We start from the raw sequence: 21,790 nt of genomic DNA, 5'->3' as shown, positions 1-21,790 counted from the left end.
CTCCCAATTTGCAAATCTCTCTCTATATGACTTGTCTCCCTCTCCTTCCTTACTTGCCTCTTATGTTGCCCTCCACCTAATGTAGAATCATCCCCAATTTAATTACTCACTTGAATACGATCTCTCACTTCTCTTATTTCAATGTTCCCATCATCCTCATCATCTCCACCATTCTCATCATCACTATAATACTTAAAATACAACTTAGTTTCCTTGCCATGAAGATACTAATAAACGACATCCTTAATACGATTGTTATCACTAAAGTATCTCGAACCATCCTTCAATTTCTTCCTAGAAACAAAATAATGTAATTTTTGCATTTTACATCGTAATAATACATTAAATCCCTCATGATATATAATGACTTCCTAATATCAACGTAAATAGTACCTTCATTTTCACCGGCATATTCTCACTCCTCGATACTAATAACAAACTTCCTACTATAGCAAGCAATGACAACTACAACATTTTCCTCCATGCCGATGCTATACCCAAGGAGAAAAAAAATCACTAGCTTTTGGGACAACATAGAAAAATCATCAATAACTTCATATAGAGGTCCCTACCAGTGCAATTAATTCATTAAGTAATTCACTATGTTGTTGCCTTTTTGTGGAAAGAAATAAAGGAAGCCGATTTATTCAATTCAGTCCTCATTCGATTCCCTCAAGCACCTTAATTGATTAAACAAAGTGAGGTCCCCACCACTATTTTAGATTACTACTCCAATACCAAGAACTCATTTTCCCTAAGAGCCAAGCCTTAACTTTTCCTTATGCGCCCTGATTTTCAATTCACTCCCCATTCAGTCCCCATAGTAGCACCCGTATAAAATAAACAAAGTGAGGTCCTCGTTACTGTTTCATGATTCCTACTAGTAGACTAGTACTAAGAACCATTTTTCCCTCCAAGTCAAGCTCTAATTTTGACTTCCACACCCTAATTAGGCCGTCGGAACCCTAAATTTTCATCCAATTGAACAAGAGAGAGAAATGAGAAACCTAAGTTAGTGAGAGTGATAACTCTATAAAAATAGAGTTATTTTACCTATTTTATGCAATAAATAATGCAATATCTATGAGAAAATATTTGTATTTTTTTCTAATTATTCGAATTTCTTTGTTTATGTAGAATAATGAGATATGAAGAATATAAGGAAAAGAATGACAAAAATCAAGAATTCAAATCAAAAAGCATTGAAAAATGGATATCAAATCATGGAATCCTTAATTTTGTTTCTTAATTTCATCTGCAAGTGTTGGGAGATAGATATCAAATCAAAGATTCTCTTATTTACTCCCTAATTTTATGTGAAAAATAAGCAATTGCTTGGGGATAAGGGTCCTGGATGTATCTTATAAAGAGGAGAACACTGAGAGCTTGAAGGGATAGTTAGGTTTTTTAAGATCGATTTTCATTGTTTTGAGATTTTTTCAAGTATTTTGAAGAAAAGATAAAAGAGGTGACAGAATTCTTGTTCTTTTATTCAAAATGCTGGGTTTGATTTACATTTTTATTTCTTCCTCTTCTATGTTCTAATTTTCTTTTGTTAGGGCTATGATGTAGCCTAACCATGATGATGTGAATTTCATGATTTTTATGTGTGCAAGTGATTTCATTTATATGAGTTATATATTATTGTACTTAATAATTTTAAGTGACTAACCATCGCTTGAATGATTTGATGTGAATATTTGAGATTGAGAAGTAATAATATGTAATTACTCCTTATAATATATAACTACAAATTAAACATGTACAAAAACATATCATGTTATTTGTGTAGCTTTCGATAATATTAAGAAAGAATTACAATGTCTCAATAATCCTAGAAAGTTAAAAACCAGTGATGTAGGGATAAAAGGCTAGAGCTTTTGTCTAAAGATTATTAAATTCGCGACCGATCTATTTAAACGTTAAATATCCTTTGCAAATTATTTTGTGACGTTGTTAACACAAAAAAATGCCCGAATTCCTAACTGTTGATCTCGAACTAGGAGGGATACAATTCACTAAGTATTGGGAGATAGACAATCGACAAGACCACTAGACAGTTGCCGACAGTAAAAGCAAAACGAAATTACTAAGTTCTGAGACATGAGTGTTGATGAATGAAGTTCAATTTTTGTCATTAAGAGGGCCACGACTAAAACTAATCACGGCAACCTGGATACCAGGTAACTACCCAAGTAAAGAATTTGATAATTTCGAACGCAATTTGGTTAGGTAAACTATATGGCCATAGAGAAGGATGATAGACATGATATTGTTATTGTAGAGCCGTAGATCACAGTAGGCCACTAACTATAAAGGTCGAAAACATAGGTCATTGCCCCCGTTAGAAAGTGGAGCGACAAGCTGCAGAATTATCGATGTTTGAGAAGTAATGGCTATCGAAATAATGTATTTGCTAATTAATTGCTCATAAATATATGTTGCTGAAATCTTGGTGCTGCCTAAATGTGTTTGCTTTTGTTGTAGCCTTTGTTAGCTATAGGTAGTAGTGCAAATGGCCGAATTGTAGTTTGTAGCAAAAATGAAAAACTACCAATCAATCAATGAACATCAGTTTTAGAATTTTCACAAGTAATAAAACTACCAACCCAACAAAGAAAGCGAAAAAAGAATCCTAGTTTCATTCCTGCGTGTGCAAGATCTCAACGTTATATTTAGTTGAAGACCTTTTCTCATCTCAATTTCTATATAGTGGATTTATATAAAACTTTTCACACCAAGATAAGTGTTACAACTCTCTCTCTCTCTCTCTCTCTCTCTCTCTCTCTCTCTCTCAGACCCAAGTTGAGCTAAAGCGTAGCAAAACATGCCTCTAATGTAGCCAAGTCCAATATAAGGCTCGAAAGAGCCCTCATGATGGGCTTAGCTCAATCTATTATTTCGACTCAATTTCACGTAGGGATCGGATGCTAGAAGCAAGTTGAATTTGTTATCAGCCAGTGCATTAAGCTTGGTGATTGAGTGAGTTCTAGTCAAAAAAAAATTTCGCACCTTAGAATTTCTTTCTGGCTTTTTTTTTTTTTCTTTTTGGCATGATGCACGCTTTTCTCCTGCAAAATCTATCGACTTTGTCCCTGCCCAGTCATGTAGTGAAGGATCCATGTTTCACTTTATCATATCTGAAATCTGCAAGCAAAAGCGTATTCATTCCACCGAAATCATCACACGACGAGAGGACAAATCAATCCTTTGATTCGTCTGCTGAACTCAGTAATTTAGATTCCAAGGCAGGTCATTACAGCAACAGAAGGACGACGACCCACATGTAAATCTTATTCCATAGACAATGACAACATGCGCTGTCTTCGCTTGCAATCCCTCGAAGAACTCACATATGTCGAGAGCCGCCAGAAAGGTCGATCCACTCCAGCTGGACCTCCACCTCGCCAGTCTCGACATTAGCCAGCCGGAGCATCATGTCCTGGTAGATCTTGCCATCTTTCCACACGATGCAGCTCTCGTCCGCCAGGCAGTTGGTCTTTGAAGGCTGGACTCTGGCGATCGTGGTGGGGGTCGGCAGATTCTGCAGGCGCATCTCTATAGCATCTAAGTACGGCTTGATGTCGATCTTGGCCTCTCCCATTTTGTCATCCACGGTGAACGTGTCCTTGTCGTAAACAGTCTGCGAAAGACCATGGTTCGATAGGACTATTACTACTCTAGTGCAGGCTCATTATGTGACTCTAAACGTCTTCAGTCCCCAAAAGCGATGTCCATTATAGTTTACATATGAAAATTCCAACATTTGACACCTAAAAATTCGGTGCAAGAGCAATTCAACACACAATCTTTCTGAAAAATCATCCCAGAGTGATCGTTTTAAACATAGTAGACACACAGAATGAGAATGAATGAAACTCTTGAACAAACCAATGAATCATCTCAAATGTTTGGCTAATTCTGTGCATCATCTGATTCGGGTTCATCTCGAAAGGGTCCATTAAGGTTTATTCCACATCAATTGTGGAAGAGTTGATGGTCAGTTCATAAGTATAAGGGAAAGTCTCACCCTTTGAACTAATTTTTGAAGTGAGAGAGATCCAAAACCACTTGATACCACTTAATACTAGTATCAGAGAACTGGGTCTCCAAGCAGAGTCAAACGCAAAATTGAATGGACGATCCATAAACACAACTTAACAAGGTCATTCCCGAAATCAACACAAAGGATGATGAACTCGAAGGAAGAAACACTGACTAGACAGATTGGAATGCTGGGGTCTGTTATGGAAAGAGTCAGCTCATCGTTCCATTCTGGATTGCAATTGTTTTTCACCACCCGAGTCTTCAATTTCTGCAAATACATACACACCGTCCAGGTGGCGTCAGCAAAACGGTACGCATTATGTAGTAATATACTAAATTATGAAGCCTCTTACCACGCAAAATGATAAAATCATCCGCTAAATGATGTTTTAGGTGAACGAGTAAGAACTTGATCCTAATCCTCAAGCCTAAGTAAGGAACTTACTGCCAATTAGAAAGAAACGAAGACGTATTCAAAGGCATATATTTATTTACATATTCGCACTTCAAAAGAAAAATCCGCGTTACCCCTTTAAACTATGAATTCAAAGGAGAAAAAAATCGGATTGATCAGGAAGGCACCACTTATAGAATCCGTTCAAGCCAACTTGCACAATTAGGCAAATGATCTATCACATGACGACAAGATCTTCATCATGGAGGGATCTGAATCGTGCCTTGATAACAAGATGAAATCAATTCTCATCAGGAAGACGGAAATTGCGCAAGAACGGAGAACACTAAATCGGGTACGATCAGCACTAACCAAGAAATTTCAACGGAGAGAGAGAGAGAGAGGGAGGGTGACCTGATCAGCCATGGAGACGACGACGTACGGATCGCTGCTAAGGGAGTCACGGACGACGAGGTTGATGCCCCGCTTCACCCGGATTTTGAGGAGCCCCTTCACGTTCTCCATCTCTTTCTTCTTCGTCTTCTTGCAGAGACAGACACCTAAAACACACCCACAATAGAGGGGAAAGAGAGAGAGAGATGGCTTCTCGTCTATCTTGATTCCCCGTCTCTTCTCGTTCTCCACTATTTTACCTTCTGTTTTTTTTTTTTTTTTTTTTTTTCCTGCTACGGAGGGGATATTGAGATGAAAATTAGTGGACGGTGCTCTTCTAAGGACAAGATGACAAGCGAATGTGGCGTTTTCGACGGAGCGAGACACGTGCAAGGGTCGTGAACCCGCACGTGAGTCACCAGTAACAATTTTTTTGTGGTGGAAACGTGCCTCAGCACGAGAAGAGAAAGGACTCATCGACAGAAGAGCATGCTTCCGTTTCTCTTCTTTTCTCGTTCCACCGTGCTGTGCGTCGAGGGACGCACCACTCAGACGCACGGAAAGGGAATCTCGTGCTGTGAATTGAATACAACGCAGACTCGGTTATTTATGGAAAGGTGAATATCTGGACGCGCGTGGCCCTTTTCTTTTTACTGTTCTTTGCAAAAGTATATCCATCTTAGCATCTTTGTTACGGGCTTACATCTAGCAGCGACCGTCATTATTGAGCCTATTCCCCTGGATGGAAATTTTATATTATAATTAATGACCTAAATGTAATATTTAGAGAAAACAGTAAAAATCTTTCACGAATGTATTTAATAGAAAGAGAAATTACCAAAATAATAAAATATTCAATAATTGCTGATTCATAACGTTAAAAGTCACTACGACTAATTATCTCTTTTGTTGGAAGAATGCTCATGGTACAGATTCTAATTAGAGAAATATGGGTGCACAACATACGAAAGCATACTTTGCAGAATAATCAACACCATGCAAATTAAAGTCTTATATGTATACTTCTAGATGCAAATTTTACGAATGGTACTTGTTGATTATATATTTACAAAAATGTCAAGCCATCACAAGAAAATGATTTAAATGCATCGTTGTATGGGTACTACTGGTTTGGTAGAACAAATAATGTCTCCATCTTGTAAGTCATTTAATATGTAAGGAAACCCCAAGTCTTTCTCCCCCACAGCCTCTCTCCTCTCGACACGTTTGGTGATGCCACAAGCATTCGTCATCGCAATGACAACCGCCCCCACCACCCAGGCCTTGCCTGCCTCCTCTGTCAAGTCTTCTTTTCCTCCACTGCCACCAGAGTCAAGTCTTCGTCTTCTGTAGCGGGGCCATCTCTCTCTCTCTCTCTCGTGAAACACGGGTTCATCGGGTTCCATTTGTGTCGTGAGTAGCGTGCATGATTATATACGGACAGTAGCACCCATCTGACAACGTAATCATCGATGATAATCCAAGGTTTTTGAAACCAATCATCTTAGGGTGAGCTCCGTTTTTGTTTGAATGAGATTCTTTTCCATGAGAGGAAATGATTTCAAATTATCATTAGCTTCACGGATCGTCGCCAAACGAAGGATGTGGGTGTTTGAAGTTAATAATGCAATCGAACGGGTCATTGACGTTGTATATCAAACGGTGACCGTGTAAACATGTTTTCACAAACACAAAAGCAGGTAGTCTTTCAATTGAGTACTAGCTCGTCAAAAGATCACTCACAAGATAACATTTCTTGCAATTCAGCATCTACTAATGAGACATTATTTATAAAGCAGAACAACTCGAGTCTAAGGATTTGACCCAATGGTGACGGTTGACAATTTGAGGTTTTGCCACTGGAGACCCGACTCACCGGCGTGCGCTGTCGGCGACATGGACCCACTCCAGCTGGATCTCCACCTTGCCGCGCTTGACATTACGCAACCCGAGCACCATGTCCTGGTAGATCTTGCCGTCTTTCCACACGATCGAGCTCTCCTCGGCCAGGCAGTTGTCCCCGGAAGGCTGGATTCGGGCGATAATGGTGGGGGTCGGGAGGTTCTCCAGCCGCTTCTTTATGACATCCAAGTAAGGCTGGACGTCGATCTTGGCCTCTCCCATTTTGTCGTCCGCGGTGAGGGTGTCCTTGTCGTAAACAGCCTGCGGAAAAAGCATGGTTCGATATGATATTACCAAGCACGTCGAACACAAAATAATTGGACGATCTAGAACACGAATTGAAGACTACTTAACGTGGTTATTTGCAAAATTGAGAAAAGAGCAGACCGTAATTGATGATAAATGTTGAAGGAAGGAGCACTCACTAGATTGATTGGAACACTGGGGCCTGTTATGGAAAGAGTCAGCTCATCGTTCCATTCTGGGTTGCAATTGTTTTTCACCACCCGTGTCTGACATTTCTGCATCCATATATAAATGAAAAATGATTTCGTGACAATCTTTAATGTACAGTGAGAATCTATTATGGACTACAAATAATTATAAAATACTATCAGACCCAATTCTTTAAGAATCGGTGGCTCACAATAAACTATTATTCTCACAATATTCTAAAAACTATTACGCTAACAAAGCCCTATATAAACCATTCATATAATAATTAATGAAACCTTACAACAGCCAAAAAAAAAAAAAAATCAAAAAAAAAAAAATCAAAAATGTCCTAAACATGTTGCCTTTGTATCATTTAATCCTAAATCTTTAAATTTTACCAATTTAGTCATAAACCCTTGATAATTTGCCAAACTTAATCATAAACATTTTAATTGTGTCAATTTATTTCTTAATCTTTTGATGATTTACCAAACTAATCCTTCTAGTCAATTTTAGCTGAAAATTATTAACAAAATGGTCTAATTAACGCCAATCATCTTAAATGGCACGTATAGAATTGACATAGACAAATTTATAAACTTTTTATTTTTTTCCATCTTTTTTTTCTTTTCCTTAATTTTCAACTCCTAGTTGGTGACACCCTCGCCTAGATGATGGATCCAGGTGATGGCCCAATGCCCTCACTAGCTCAGGATCAGGAAAAAAAAATCAGAAAATTTTACAAAAAAATAAAAATAAAAAATAAAAAATGTCCTAAACATGTTGCATTTGTATCATTTAGTCCTAAATTCTTAAATTTAGCCAATTTAGTTATAAATCTCAGACAATTTGCCAAATTTAGTCATAAACATTTTAATTGTGTCAATTTATTTCTTAATCTTTTGACAATTTACCAAACTAATCCTTTTAGTCAATTTTAACTGAAAATTATTAACAAAATGGTCTAATTAATGCCGATCGTCTTAAAAGGCACGTATAGAATTGACCCTAGACAAATTTATAAATTTTTACTTTTTTTCCATCTTTTTTTTTTCTTTTCCTTGATTTTCAACTCCTAGTTGGTGACACCCTCGCCTGGATAATGGATCTAGGTGATGGCCCAAAGCCCTCACTAGCTTAGGATCAGGAAAAAAAAATCAGAAAATTTTATAAAAAAAAAAAAAAATTATCAACATCAACGTCAACGAGAAGACAATTAGCGTTGATAAGACTGTCATGTCAACGATATCTAATCAAAATTAGTCAAAATAATATAATTAACAAATATCGAAAGATTTAAAGATAAAATTGTTAAATCGTTAGATGTTTTTATGATTGAAAGCTTTATAATTAAATGGGCCCAAATGCAATATGTGTACAATTTTTGGATAATTTTCTTGAAAAAAAAATATCAAACGATCGGGTAAATAATGTTTAAGTTAGGTGAATGATGAAACCTTTATCATAATCCTGAGGCCTAAATAAGAAACTAGTGCCAATTAGAAAGAACCAAACACGTATTCAAAGTCAACACTCTTATCAAGTGGCTATTTACACATAGTTGCCAATCGAAGGTAATTCAACCTCATGACCTCTAGTCAACCTCTAGTCAACCACCGGTCAACCTCTAGTCAACCCCCTGTTGATCGTGATCTGCGAACTGTTTTGCTAAATCTAGGGTTTTTCAGATCTCTCATGCCTGGGGTTCAAACTCGCGACGAGCCTCAACCTGAGTATCTTGCCAATCACCGCCGCGAGTCCCCATCAAGATTGAGAGAGAGAGAGAGAGAGAGAGAGAGAGAAAGAGGTAGGTGTGACCTGATCAGCCATGGAGATGACAACGTAAGGATCGCTTGTAAGGATGTCGCGGACGACGAGGTCGATGCCTCGCTTAACCCGAATTTTGAGAAGCCCCGTTATCTTCTCCATTCTTCTTCTTCTTCTTCTTGCAGACACCTAACGCACACCAGCGGCGATGCGACGGAGAGAGGGAGATCACGTGCTACAGAGGACACCAATCTTTGTCTTCTTATTTATCTTGACTCTCTGCCTCTCTCTCTCTCTCTCTCTCTCTCTGCTTTTTCTATCTTGAGTAGAAATTGAGATTAAAAAATGGTGGACAGTGCTCCTTCAACCATGTGAAAAACGTGCAACCTCGTGAACTTTCGCGCGTCCCATTTGGCTGGGAAAGCTAGCCCGAGGTGGGAACTCAACCCAACGTGGTCCCGCGAATCACCCCGGAAAATCTTGTGCTGCATACGTGCCTCTGTACAAAAGGCTCCGTTGATGGAAAAGCTGCTCTCGTTCACATGCATACTTTGACATGCTGCTATGAGGTAACACCTACCTACAGCTGCATTTATTATATAATGAAAATAGTTATGATGGAGCTATCCACATTAGTACGGATTTTACGTTGTAAATGAAAAAAAACTTATGTGGTTCTCGATCGAAGAGAATATTGATGGATGTCGAGAAAATGGAAGCCATAGTGGCCCGCAAAAAGCTTAGGTTGATAGTGAACCACCACGGATGTTGAAGCTAATTTTATGATGAACATACAGCAGATGCATTGGCATAGTCATTAATCATCTCGATCTTCCCACAGCTCCACTGTAGACAATGGTCCGAAAATACAAAAACAAAAGGTTACTGGAGAGCTGAACGGTAAATTTGTATCAAAGCAAACTTATAGGGAACTTAATCAAGTGCATCAGCAGAACTATCAATCACTTCCATTGATATCTCCTCCCTTCACGACAATAATTGGCCTACGAGAAACATATGCTACTGGAGAGCTGTATATCAATCTCAAAGCGAACTCATTGGAATCACAATTCATTGGAACTTGCGTAAGATGCATTGGCATTTTCACAAAGCAACCAAAATTAGATTACACAACATGTACCAGATTTGACAATTTCCTAATTAAATGCAAGGGTTAAATACCATGTAAAACTTAACACTAGAGAAAAAGTACATGAGCACCCCCGCTGGGGTGTCGAGATATAGTTTTCAAGTACCGAAAATTTGTAAAACACAAAAAGATCTTATATGGCCTATAAATCATATGGATCAAATCTATCTCAAACATTAATTATGTGGGTCTGATGACAAGGTTCACATAAGTAATTGTTAAAGTGGAGACTGGATTTGGGATGTGGGCCCGCACTCATTTGATGGATTTTCAGTTGATCTTTAAAGCCCAATCAAGACAAGAGAGCCCATTGAGATGCTTCCCTCACCACATGCACAGCCCAATCCAAGGTTTTAAACCAATTAGTCTTAGCTTTTTTCAGTAATTCTCTTTAAAATAACATAGTTAGATTGAATCCGTTTCGTTTGAAATTGTTTTCATGAGAGGAAATGACTCCCAATTATTTATTACCTCCATGTCCAGTGTAAAAATATAATTTACACATTCGTCCATGGATGGAAGACGTGTGCATATGCAGTTAATTATGCAACTGAATCTTCTCACGCAACAACTCTATAGTAAATGGTGACTATTTAAATAGATAACTAGTCCGTGACCCAAAAAAAGATGTTTTAGAATAGTTATCTCTTTATAACGTGACATGTATCAATGAGATAATATTTGCAAGGCAAACAACTCAACTCTAGAGACTGTGTCTAGAGCTTACTGTTGAGGATTTAGAGGTTTGCCACAGGGACCCGAGTACCTAGCTACTACAATGTTTTCCTTGATGAAGCGGCGCAAGGGACCCGATTAGGAATCTCTGGAAGTCGATGATAGGAATATGGATCCTAGAGACCAGGGTTCGGCTTCCAGGGTACCAATGACTAGTTGGGTCCAGCCGAGAGGGATCTAATGCCGATACCGCAGATCGACCTTAGGCGGCTCGCAATCCATGCTCGATCAAGAGTTCCCGACACCCTCATATTCTCCAACGTGAAACTATCTCCTCCCTCCTGGCAAAAGTCAAAAGGAGGAACTCGTAAAGGGCAGATGAAGGGTGGATGCACTGTCCAGAATACCCAAGGCCGGCATTGGGTCCTTGCGGAATCATTTCAAAGTCGAGGGCATCTCAATAATGGAGGGCGGGCGCGAGAAGAACAATCATAGCTTAAAAACTAAGACACAACAGAAGAACACGACTTAAAGATTTGATTCGTGTTGAATGATGCTGCTAACGTCTGGCTCGAAAGACCAATCACTTGCCAATCTCTCGTGTGGATTTCTCTCTGCCCACTTGAAGAGATCGAAATTATTGTCGCCCCTTTGGGAATATGGTCTCCGCTTTTGGATGCACCATATTTTGTTATTAATTTGGAAAAAGGACCTCATTTAATGTAAAGTTAGGTCATATATTGTCAGGGAGGCGAGAGGCCAACATAGATGGTGCTTGGAAGTGTGCGAGCGAGGCCTTGCCATTGACCTTGCAGCAACCATGTGGAAAGTGTATGAAAACGAATATAATAGGGAACAATGACTTAAATGGTTGTTGAACTTTAGTCAAATGTATAATGCGATTCTTAAACTTTTAATTTATTCAAAATAGTTTGTGAATTTTAGTTCAATATGCAATGTGATCCCTAAACTCTTAATTTGTTCAAAATAATCTGTGTATTTTTTATGCAAATTTAATTTAGTTCCTAAACTAAATGAAAATATCCAATATTGTTTTTAAAGTTAAATCAATGGAGAATACGAGTTAGATTCATGTTTGAATATTAATCACCAAAAAAACTGATCAGTTTGGTCGAAGGTTTCTTTGTTTTTGTTCCCTTGGGTCCCCAACACACCCCCTGCCTTGGCTCCTGACAGTTTTATGATGTCTTCCATGCCTCCATTTTACAGTCCGATATTGACCCAGGGACCATTGCATTTGGGTCCTCCAACGTTATGCGTAAATAACAACGTTATCTTTAGGGAAAACATAACCCTAATTATGCTCCGTTCATTTCGCGGAAAACAACTTCCAGGAAAATATTTTCGAAATTTCCGGTGTTCGGGTGGACGGAAAATACACGGTCAAGGAAAACATTTTCCGGTCAATGGAAAATCCTCTCTTGACATTGTGGAAAATGATTTCCTCTTTTGAAAAGAGGAAATCATTTTCCTGGCCTCTCTCTCTCGCTCTCCCTGCTGCAATGGCTTGACGACGTCCTTCTCCGGAATCAGCCTCCGCCCTCCCCGGCCGCTCCTACCCGCCTGCTCCGGCCGAGCGCCGCCACCGCCGCCGTGCTCCGCTTCCCCGGCAGCTCGAAGCCGCTCGGGAGGATCCAGCTCAAGAGGGAGCACCGCGGCAGCGTCGGGAGGCTCGCGAGGAGCCCGCCATCCAGGCCGCTCGTCATGCGGTGCGTTGGATTTTTCTTGCCAAGTTGTCATTTTTCGCCAAGCTCTAGCGAGCCGTGAGCTCGTCGAGATCCGGGCAATGAGCTCGTGGCTCGCCGGATCTAGCGACAGAGTTCGGGCTCCCGATCCAAGCGAGCTCGAGCTCTGTCGCCAGATCCGACGAGCTCGGGTGAGATCGGCCAAGCCTCGAGCTTGCCGGATCTGGCGGTGGAGCTCGCGGCTCGCCGGATCTAGCGGCAGAGCTCGGGCTCCCGATCCGGGCGAGCTGAGGTCGCCGCGATCCGGCGAGCTCGGGTGAGATCGGCCGAGCCTCGAGCTCGCCGGATCGACCACCGGGTCTTGGTCGGCCGCTAGGCGGCCCGGCCATCATCGAGCAAGAAGGAGGTGGAGGTGGCGGCGGCGGAAGGAGGAGGAAGAAGGAGGAGGAAGGAGGCGACGGCGGAGGAAGGAGGAAGAATGAGGAGGAAGGAGGAAGGAGGAATGAAAATAAATAATAAATAATAAAAATTTCGATTTTTAAAAATATAAATAATTAAAAAAATCATTTAAAAAATAAAATAAATTTTTTGGTCAATTAAAAATATTAAAATTCAATTTTGATAATTTTTCCCAAACAATTAAATGAGCTAACGAACGGTGGAAAATATCAAATTTTAGATTTTCAACACCGGAAAATAGAGTCATTTTCTGGAAAATGACTTCCAGAAAATGTTTTCGGAACATTGTGATATTTTCCGCGAAACGAACGGAGCCAGGGTGCGTTTGTTTCACGGAATACATTTTCAGGGAAAATGTTTTCCCATTTTCCGCCAGCGTTTGAGTCGTAAGGAAAATGAGTCGACGGAAAACGTTTTCCTAGTCACGCCAAAAAACGTTTTCCTAGTGAAGCTTAAATTCAAGAAAATGATTTCCCCTTTGAAAGGATCGGAAAACGTTTTCGAATCTACCAAAACTTAGATTTGATGCTTGGTTTACAAACAATTATTCTTATAAAATTATATTTTAAAAATTTGAATTTGAATTTTTTATTTTTAAAAAAAAATCAAAATTTGGAAAACATTTTAAAATAAATAAAAAATTTGAATTTGCTTATTTTTCTTTTTTTCTTTTCTTCCTTTTTCTTTTTGCTTCTTCTTCACCAGTCATCGACCACAAAGACAGCCAGTGAGCTCTGGTCTCACCAAATCGAGCAATCTCATGGCCTTTAACAACAAGGCTTGAGCTTGCCTGAGGCCGATGAGCCTCAAGTTTCGCTAGATCGGGTGAGCTTGTGACCTCCAGCAATGAGGCTCCAAGCCTTGCAGATTGGGCGAGCTCGCGGCCTCTAGTGGCCGGATGGCGAGCTCGCCGCCTGGGCGATAACCGGAGCTCACGCCTTGTAAGCCGGTTGGGAAAGAAAATTCATTTTTTTTTTTCTTGTGATGAAGTGTGAAATTATTTTTAATGGGATCCAAACGCAGAAAACATTTTCAATTATACATCACCAAACAAAGAAAAATAAACCGTATTCTTGGAAAATACTTCCGCGAAAAACATTTTCCTTATCATTGACATTTTCCACGTAAACGAACGCACCCTCAATTTCACTAACATTGCCTAACCTTTTGAGTGCGAAAAGGGTATCTTATTCATCAATCAAAGGATTGGTGCAGTGTAAGGAGTCAATCACGATATCGCTGCATGAAAATGATTCTGGACGGACATTGCAATTTGAATTTTCAAAAGAAAAACCCGACATGATAAGCTTGTTTAATTGCTCCACGCATCATTGTCGAGAGGCATAATTGGTACCCATAAATGCACTCCTTTAGGACAGAAGAGCTCGATTCATTTGCACCACTTCCAAAACGATCCTTTTCCATGGCGGGTATGTCTGCTCTAACCGGGCAGGCCGATCGCGACGGCTCATGCCGGACGCTTTTACCATCCTCGGAGAAGCCGACGTTACAAGGCTACAGTTTCCGGCATGGGGCTGTTAACGTTTTGTGAATTCCACCATAAATTCCCATGAAAATAACTGGCTCCAGATCTCGTGCAAGTAAAGGACAAAGTCTCCTTCAATTAATTTTAAGGTATGTTTGTTTCACAAAAAACATAACGTTTTTGGAAAATATTTTCCGAGAAACCATTTTTCAAGAAAATGGTTAGTTTTCCTTTATTTTGTGATATGTGACTGAAAGTATTTTCTGGTAGTTGGATCGCATTTGAAAAATGATTAAATGACATTTAACCTAACAATTGACAATAGCGTGCCTCTTACTTCCAAATTAATTTGTTGAGTCCATATTACTTAATAAATGGATTTTTCTCAATCACTTTAGTAAATCTAGAATTTGAACTTGCAAAATGAAAAAGAAACCTGAATTCATACACATCTTTTTTATTTATTTTTTTCTGAAAATGGACATGATTTCCAGTTACAAGAGTAAGTCAAAACGAAAGGGAGGGGGCGAAGGAGAAGGAGAGAGGGGCGGAGGAGTTAGGGTTTACGTTCATAGGCAAAGAAAAAAAAGAAAAAACAAGAAAAACGAAAAGAAAAGAAAAGATATAATAATAACAAATTCAAAATTTTTAATTAGAAATTATTTTTAATAATAAATTTTTATTAAGCAAGGACCAATTCTTTCAAAGGGAAAATTATTTTCCTAAATTTAAGTTTTGGAAGGAAAATATTTTTCGCTGACTAGGAAAACATCTTCCGTCGACTCATTTTTCTAAATGAACCGAACATTTGGAAAAATAACAAAACGTTTTCCGAAATTGTTTTCGCAAAACAAACACACCCTTAATTTGATGCAACCAAAGAAGGAATAACAGGCGAATATGTATTTTTTTAATGTTCAATTTTTTGGCAACTACGTTCGTTCCCTTGACCAAGGAATAATTTTATTTCAAAGTTGCTTGTATATAAAATAATAATAATAATAATAAGTTTGACACATGTAGAATTTTAAATTGAGTGGAATGCATGGTGAGCGGTGATTGATTGATCACACTTTATAAATCGTGTAAGCCTTGGATAAAAATGCTCTCTCCTCATGTAAAGACAACATTCACAAAAAATCTAAGAAAGTTATATCCCATATCCATCTCTCTATGTGAAGAGATATTGACATCACAAGCACCTATATTTTTATCCGTCTTACAGTTTGAGCACCTAAACTTTTCTTTTGATTTAATCAAAGTACCTCAATTTTCAAATACTTATCAATGTAAGGTCACACCATTAAATGACCATTAACTGACCGCATTGGCATTCAATGTGGCCTCTCAAGAAGATGCTACCTTAGCAGACATATTAAATGTTTAAAATCATCAATATTCGCTTTTTTTCTCCCTCCTCTTCCCCAACAACTAAATGGAGATAGCACCGTTTTTTCCAAGTAAACAAACGCAATAATTATTCAAAAAGTGATAAACTTATTATATAGTGGTCAATTCAATTTTACTAACTCAATCCTAAACCTAGTAATGATTTTCCAATATAGTCCTTTTGACATGGTAGCCCATGTCACCACTGACCATGCTACATGAGACAATGGACGTTCACATCAGTGATTTCCAACCAAGATTAGCTAAAACAACTACATTGATTAGGGGTGAGCATCGGTCCAAGGTCAACCCTGGACTGACCTTGGACCAACCCAACCCTACCAATCCTGATCCAACTCCCAAGAGGATTGGGTCGGTCCTTGGTCCTGGAATTCATGGACCAGCACTGTGCGGATCGATCATCGGTCCTAAGAGTTCCGGATCAGTCCAACCCGGACCAACCCTAACTACATATTTATATATATACATATATATATAATATTTTTTATATAAAGAAAACCTTAAAATACACGGCGTCAACAACATTAAACAGCTCTTTAGTGATGAGTTCAAATAATTTTACATTGTTCTTTAATAACTTAGATTTTTAATAATATCTTTTACAAGATCAATAGTCATAATTTACGAAGGAGGAAAATGTTTTGTGAAGAGTATTTGCGGCGTCCAAAAAGGCACCTTATGGCATTTTCCTCTAATATTCTTTCTATTATGTCTTATTTGTCCTCTTAGGGTGCGTTTGATAACATTTTATATAAAAATTATTTTTTTAACAGAAATAAAAAAAAAAAAAAAGTATTTCGCTTTAGGAAATAATTTTTGAACAAAAAACGCGTGTTTGGTAACTGCATTCGAGAAATATAAAAAGAATAGAAACATGTTTGATAAATTTGTATAATTTTTTATTTCTTTTAATTTTTTAATATTTTTATTTTATTTTTTCTATTTTTTTCTTTCTTATTTTTCTTATTTATTTTTCCTTTTTTTCTTATTTATTTTTCCTTTTTTTTCTTTTTCTTTTTCTTTTTCCTTTTTCCTTTTTCTTTTTTTCTTCTTTTGGCCGATCAGGGGCCTAGGCCATGGCCGATCGCCGACGAGGGCGGCAGCCTCGCCCACCACGGCGAGGCCTCGCCGTAGCCGGGCAAGGCGGCCTCGCTAGATGTAGGCAAGATCGAGCTCACCCGGCCGGCGCAAGGCCGAGCCTCGCCAGGGGCCGGCGATGCTCCAGCGAGGTCGCCGGCCCTCGACAGCCGATCGCCGACCATGGCCGAGGCCGGCAACTGGCCAAAGAAAAAAGAAAGAAAAAAGAGAGAAGAAAATGGAAGAGAGAGAAAAAGTGTTCCTAAATTTTGTTCGAAACAAGAAATAAAATTTTTTTTTTTGTTTCTTGTTTCTATTCCAAATGTGTTTCTAGGAACAAAAAAAATAGATTTGGAACAAAAACGCAAACAAACGCGTTTTATTCCTTTTTGTTCCCGGGGAACAAAAAAACTGTTTTTAAACATAAAAAAGAAGTAAAAACAAACAGGCCCTTAGTCTTCAATTTTCCAAAATCAAAAGAAACAATTTCTTCGCTCGTCATTGGACACTCGCCTCACTCGCTTTAGGTCACTCGTGCCGCTTGCCACTCGATGCTCGCTTGGCTTGTTGCTCTCCACTCAACATTCAATGCTCATTATGTTCGATGCTCACCTCACTTGACCCTCATCGCTTGTATTTCTTAGTTGACCTCGCTCATCATCGAACCCATTAGGTTAGTACGATCCCCGGTTGTCTTTTCAAGGAGTACAAAAAATGAAATAAAAAATTATTGGTTGGTCCTGAGTTGACCTTGAAACCGGACCAAACCCCTTTGATCAATCCGATCCTCAATCATTTTTTTAAGGAGTACAAAAAATGAAATAAAAAATTATCGACTGATCCCGATTTAACCTTATAACCAGACTAAACCCATTAGATCGATCCGGTCCTTGGTCCCAAGCTCAATAGGGTTAGTCCTCAGTCCCAAAAATTGAGGATCAGCATTGTGCAGGTTGGTCCTAGGGTTAGAGAGTGGACTGGCCCAACCCGAACCATACTCACCCCTAATATTGATAAATCATCAAGACATTTAGGACTAAATTAGTAAAAATTGAAAAAATTATAATCAAATTGATCGTCATATAAAAATTTTAAAACTCTTTGGACAATTATTCCGTAATCGAACTTTATCACCAACCGTGCTTGAAGTTTTGCTAAGTGAGTGACAAACCTTAGGAAAATCACATCACATAACAATTTATTTATGGAATGACTCGTGAAGTCAAACTTGAAAAGTTGAGGTACTGGAATAAACAAAATTTTGATATGGGTTAACCCCCTCCTTATATACCATCGCCCCATAAGAAACCAGCCATTCACCAGACCTGAAGATTCGCAGTGACTCTTCCTTTACTCCTTCCTTCTCTTTCAATCTCTAGGCGGTATCGTACACCCAACGCCCTCTAAATCAACGGCGAGATCAAGGAGGTGTTGTGAATGCTGGGAATCTCGACCGACGTTGAACATCGGAGTTTGATGCTTTCCCTCCGCGATCTTCACCGGAAGGGAAGCTCACTCGTTTTCGCTTTTGGCTCCTGCAGGCGAGGCTGGTACTATCGTTGCCTCGACCTCGACCCTTGAATTCTAACATATTAATCCGTATAGGCTTTCGGAGGCAAGAAGAGAAACGTTTCTTCTTTCTTTGTTTTGGTTGAGTGGAGAGGGAGAGGGAGAGAATGCTGATCCATAACAGCAACAAGCAGAAGAAGAGCCAGGGCGCGAAGGGTAACGTGAGCAGGCTGCTGATCAGCATCAACGTGATGGGGAGCCCTGGGCCGATCCGGTTCGTGGTGAGCGAGGATGAGCTGGTGAGCTCAGTCATCGACACGGCCTTGCGAACCTATGCTCGCCAGGGTCGCCTCCCGATTCTCGGGTCCGACCCCGGCGACTTCCTGCTCTACTGTGCCAACGCCGAATCAGACGGTAAAACGCATACAGCTTTTTCCAACCCCATCTTTGATGCAGAACGTTCACCGTCCTTTCTTTTTGCTTTATTTGAACGTGCTTTCGGCCGATGAACTTCAGGTAAAATCCCATAGAAATGACCAAAATTTCTGCTCCTTTTAGTTAGAATTTTGCTAACAAGTGTATCAGTAACCAAATGAAAGATTTCTATGGTTTTTTCATGTCTCGAATAATCGACACTATACTTTAGAAATTAAAATCTACTTTTTTTCTCTTTACAAGAGTGGACAAAGCTTAAAGGATCGTCGCTTTTTACTCTTTGATACAGCTCTGAGTCCATGGGAGACAATCGGATCGCAGGGGGCTCGAAATTTTCTCCTGTGGAAGAAGCAGAAGGCGGAGGAGGCGGATGAGGGAAGCCCGCCCTCGGCAATCGGTCGGAAGGGGAGTGGCTGGAAGGCGTGGATTAATAAGTCCCTCAATCTCAAGATTCCTTCGCATTAGTCACCAAATGACAATATTTTCAGCTCTGCGTGTCCATAAATTTGCAGTTTCTGTCCATAAATTCACATTTATTTCCTGAATTTGTGCTTTCGATTTGCAGTTGTGTACATATTCGTTATGCTATTATAGAAACTCAGTCCAAAAGTGCGAGGATCAAGTCTCATATCTGTATTTTGTCGAAGCCTAATGAAATAGCCAATTCGAGGGCCAAGGGAATTCCCCTTAGTTCTGCCTCTCGCCAACTTCGTGGCAAATGAGTCCACCAGCAGCCACTAAGCCCGGGTTGCCTCTAAAGGCCACCCCATCCGTTTCGAGCTTTGCATAGTTCATTGGTGGAGTCGTCAATCCAACTAGAGGTGAGCATGATCCAGGTTAGACCGGTCCACCCCCTAACTCTAGGACCAACCCGCACAGTATTGGTCCTCAATTTTTGGGACCAAGGACCGACCCTATTGAGCTTGGGACTGAGGACCAGATCAACCCAGTGGGTTCGGTCTGGTTCTGGGTTCGGTTCGGCTCCAGGGTCAACCCGGGACCAACCGATAATTTTTTTTTCATTTTTAATACTCCTTGAAAAGCGATTGAGAACCGGACCGACCTAATGGATTCGATGAAGAGCAAAGTCATCTAAGAAAGGCAACCGATGAGGGTCGAGTGGGGTGAGCATCAAACAGAGTGAGCATCAAGTGTCGAGCGAGGAGCAAGCCAAGCAAACATCGAGCGGCAAGCAACACGAGTGACTCAAAGCGAGCGAGGCGAGTGTTGAGTGGCTAGCGAGAAATTGTTTATCTTGATTTTGGCAAATTGAAGACTAAGTAAACAAATAAGACAAAGAGAATGAGTACTAGAGAAGAATGCCATAATGAGCTGTTTATGTTATTTTGGACGCAATGAGGATTCCTCACAAAAATATTTTTCTCATTCACAAATTATGACTATTGACGCCGTAAAAGACATTAAAAATCTAAGTTATTAAATAATAATGTAAAATTAATTGAATTACTCACTAAATAGTTGTTTAATGTTGTTGACGCCGTTTATTTTAAAGTTTTCTTTATATAACAAAATTATAAATAATATTATATAAATTATATATATATAGTCAGGGTTGGTCTAGATTGAACCAATCCTGAACTCCCAAGATCGAAAATCAACTCGCACAATGCTGATTCAGGAATCTTAGAACCAAAGACCGACCCAGTCTCCCTAGGAACTAGACCGGACTGGCAGGGTTGGGCCGGTCCAGGGTCAACCCTGGACCGATGCTCACCCCTAAATCCAACCAAGGCATCTCGTTCCCTCGAATTACCACCGGATATTAGCGTCTCAACTAGCCTCGCCTGGACAATATATCGTGCACATAATTCCCAACAGTAATCATCAGAAAGCTCGCAGCTGTAACACTAGCATGAAAAGTACCCTTATTTCTCCGTTACCACAAAAACCAGCAACCTACACGCCGGATGTTACTGGCCAAAGCAAATCTGCTTGAGGGTAATCGTTGTGGAGATATAGAAGCAGCCACCTTCTAAGTTCTAACACTGCAGTTAAAGAAATTACTCTTTGAAGCACAATCATATGGTTGTGGCGTATGTGCAATCTCTAACTCTAAGCGCATGTAAAACCGCCCCGCCAGTATGAGTGCATAGACCGCTGATCTTCAGGTCGACATGAAGTTTCCAAACCGATCGAACGCTTTCTTCTCTTGTCCTCACGAAGTTCCGGCGACTCCGTTCGAATGGACTCGAGCGCTTAGTCGCTTTGCATCATGCGGATCGGTGTCGACATTGCCGAACACTGATCTCAACATTGTAAATGGGCCTTGCGATTTCAGAAACTGGTGAGAGGGCCACATAGGAGGACGAGAGAAAAGCTCGAATTTGCTCCGGGGATATTCATGAGTCCAGCATCACTTGAGTTATGGGCCCAAAAGGATGAGAGATCTCCACTTTCTCAAGTTGACATTTCGTCCGTATCCTCAACCGCCGCAAATTACGAAGAAGCTAGTGAAATGACATTACTTTATCATTCGTCTTTGGGGCCCGTGATGTTCACGTATATTCATTAATAAACCTCTATGCTGTTCATTACGTTATATATAGCCGCCCGTCAAATTTGATTTCTACTCTTCTTACGACCAGAACACCCTTATCACACCTCAATATATAAAAAGCAAAGAGTACCTTGTAAATCATTAATAAGTGAAACTCGATAGCCTTGGGCGATTACTTAACCGGTCTCCTATTTCTATGAGGGTGTATCGGCAGCTTCGAAATTCATATCTATATTCTCTGCTAAAACCATCCAAAGTTCATCTTGAATTTCCTTTGTTATTGTCTTTTAACTTGCTGGTGATATTGCTAGTGTTTTTTGCTTGTAGTTTACGAGAAATCGCAAAGTTTATGATATTAAATTTGTTGATGAGTATCGGGACCTGGTCTTTCTCCATATTTGGGCAACCCATATGAACAAAGGTGGGC

At 39.8% G+C, this 21,790-nt stretch overlaps 3 protein-coding genes across 3 annotated transcripts; 1 reads left to right on the top strand and 2 right to left on the bottom strand.

Annotated features, from left to right (window-relative positions):
- Positions 1-3,143: 3,143 nt before the first annotated feature.
- LOC104453695 (protein C2-DOMAIN ABA-RELATED 7-like) lies at positions 3,144-5,377 on the bottom strand. The gene is made up of 3 exons (XM_010068303.3): positions 4,856-5,377; positions 4,220-4,315; positions 3,144-3,643 (listed from the first exon to the last, which is right to left on the bottom strand). The coding sequence occupies exons 1-3, from the start codon at positions 5,309-5,311 to the stop codon at positions 3,350-3,352; spliced, it is 846 nt and encodes a 281-aa protein (XP_010066605.2). The 5' UTR covers positions 5,312-5,377; the 3' UTR covers positions 3,144-3,349.
- A 1,120-nt stretch (positions 5,378-6,497) lies between these two features.
- Positions 6,498-9,285, bottom strand: LOC104453694 (protein C2-DOMAIN ABA-RELATED 7-like). The gene is made up of 3 exons (XM_010068302.3): positions 8,990-9,285; positions 7,162-7,257; positions 6,498-6,997 (listed from the first exon to the last, which is right to left on the bottom strand). The coding sequence occupies exons 1-3, from the start codon at positions 9,098-9,100 to the stop codon at positions 6,707-6,709; spliced, it is 498 nt and encodes a 165-aa protein (XP_010066604.1). The 5' UTR covers positions 9,101-9,285; the 3' UTR covers positions 6,498-6,706.
- An 8,946-nt stretch (positions 9,286-18,231) lies between these two features.
- Positions 18,232-19,467, top strand: LOC104453692 (uncharacterized protein At4g22758). The gene is made up of 2 exons (XM_010068301.3): positions 18,232-18,824; positions 19,135-19,467. The coding sequence occupies exons 1-2, from the start codon at positions 18,578-18,580 to the stop codon at positions 19,308-19,310; spliced, it is 423 nt and encodes a 140-aa protein (XP_010066603.2). The 5' UTR covers positions 18,232-18,577; the 3' UTR covers positions 19,311-19,467.
- The last annotated feature ends 2,323 nt before the right edge of the window (positions 19,468-21,790 follow it).

Source organism: Eucalyptus grandis, chromosome 7 (assembly GCF_016545825.1).
Source record: "Eucalyptus grandis isolate ANBG69807.140 chromosome 7, ASM1654582v1, whole genome shotgun sequence".
Classification (NCBI taxonomy): domain Eukaryota; kingdom Viridiplantae; phylum Streptophyta; class Magnoliopsida; order Myrtales; family Myrtaceae; genus Eucalyptus; species Eucalyptus grandis.
The sequence above is the reverse complement of the archived record's forward strand: the minus strand, read 5'-3'. Positions and strand labels throughout refer to the sequence as shown.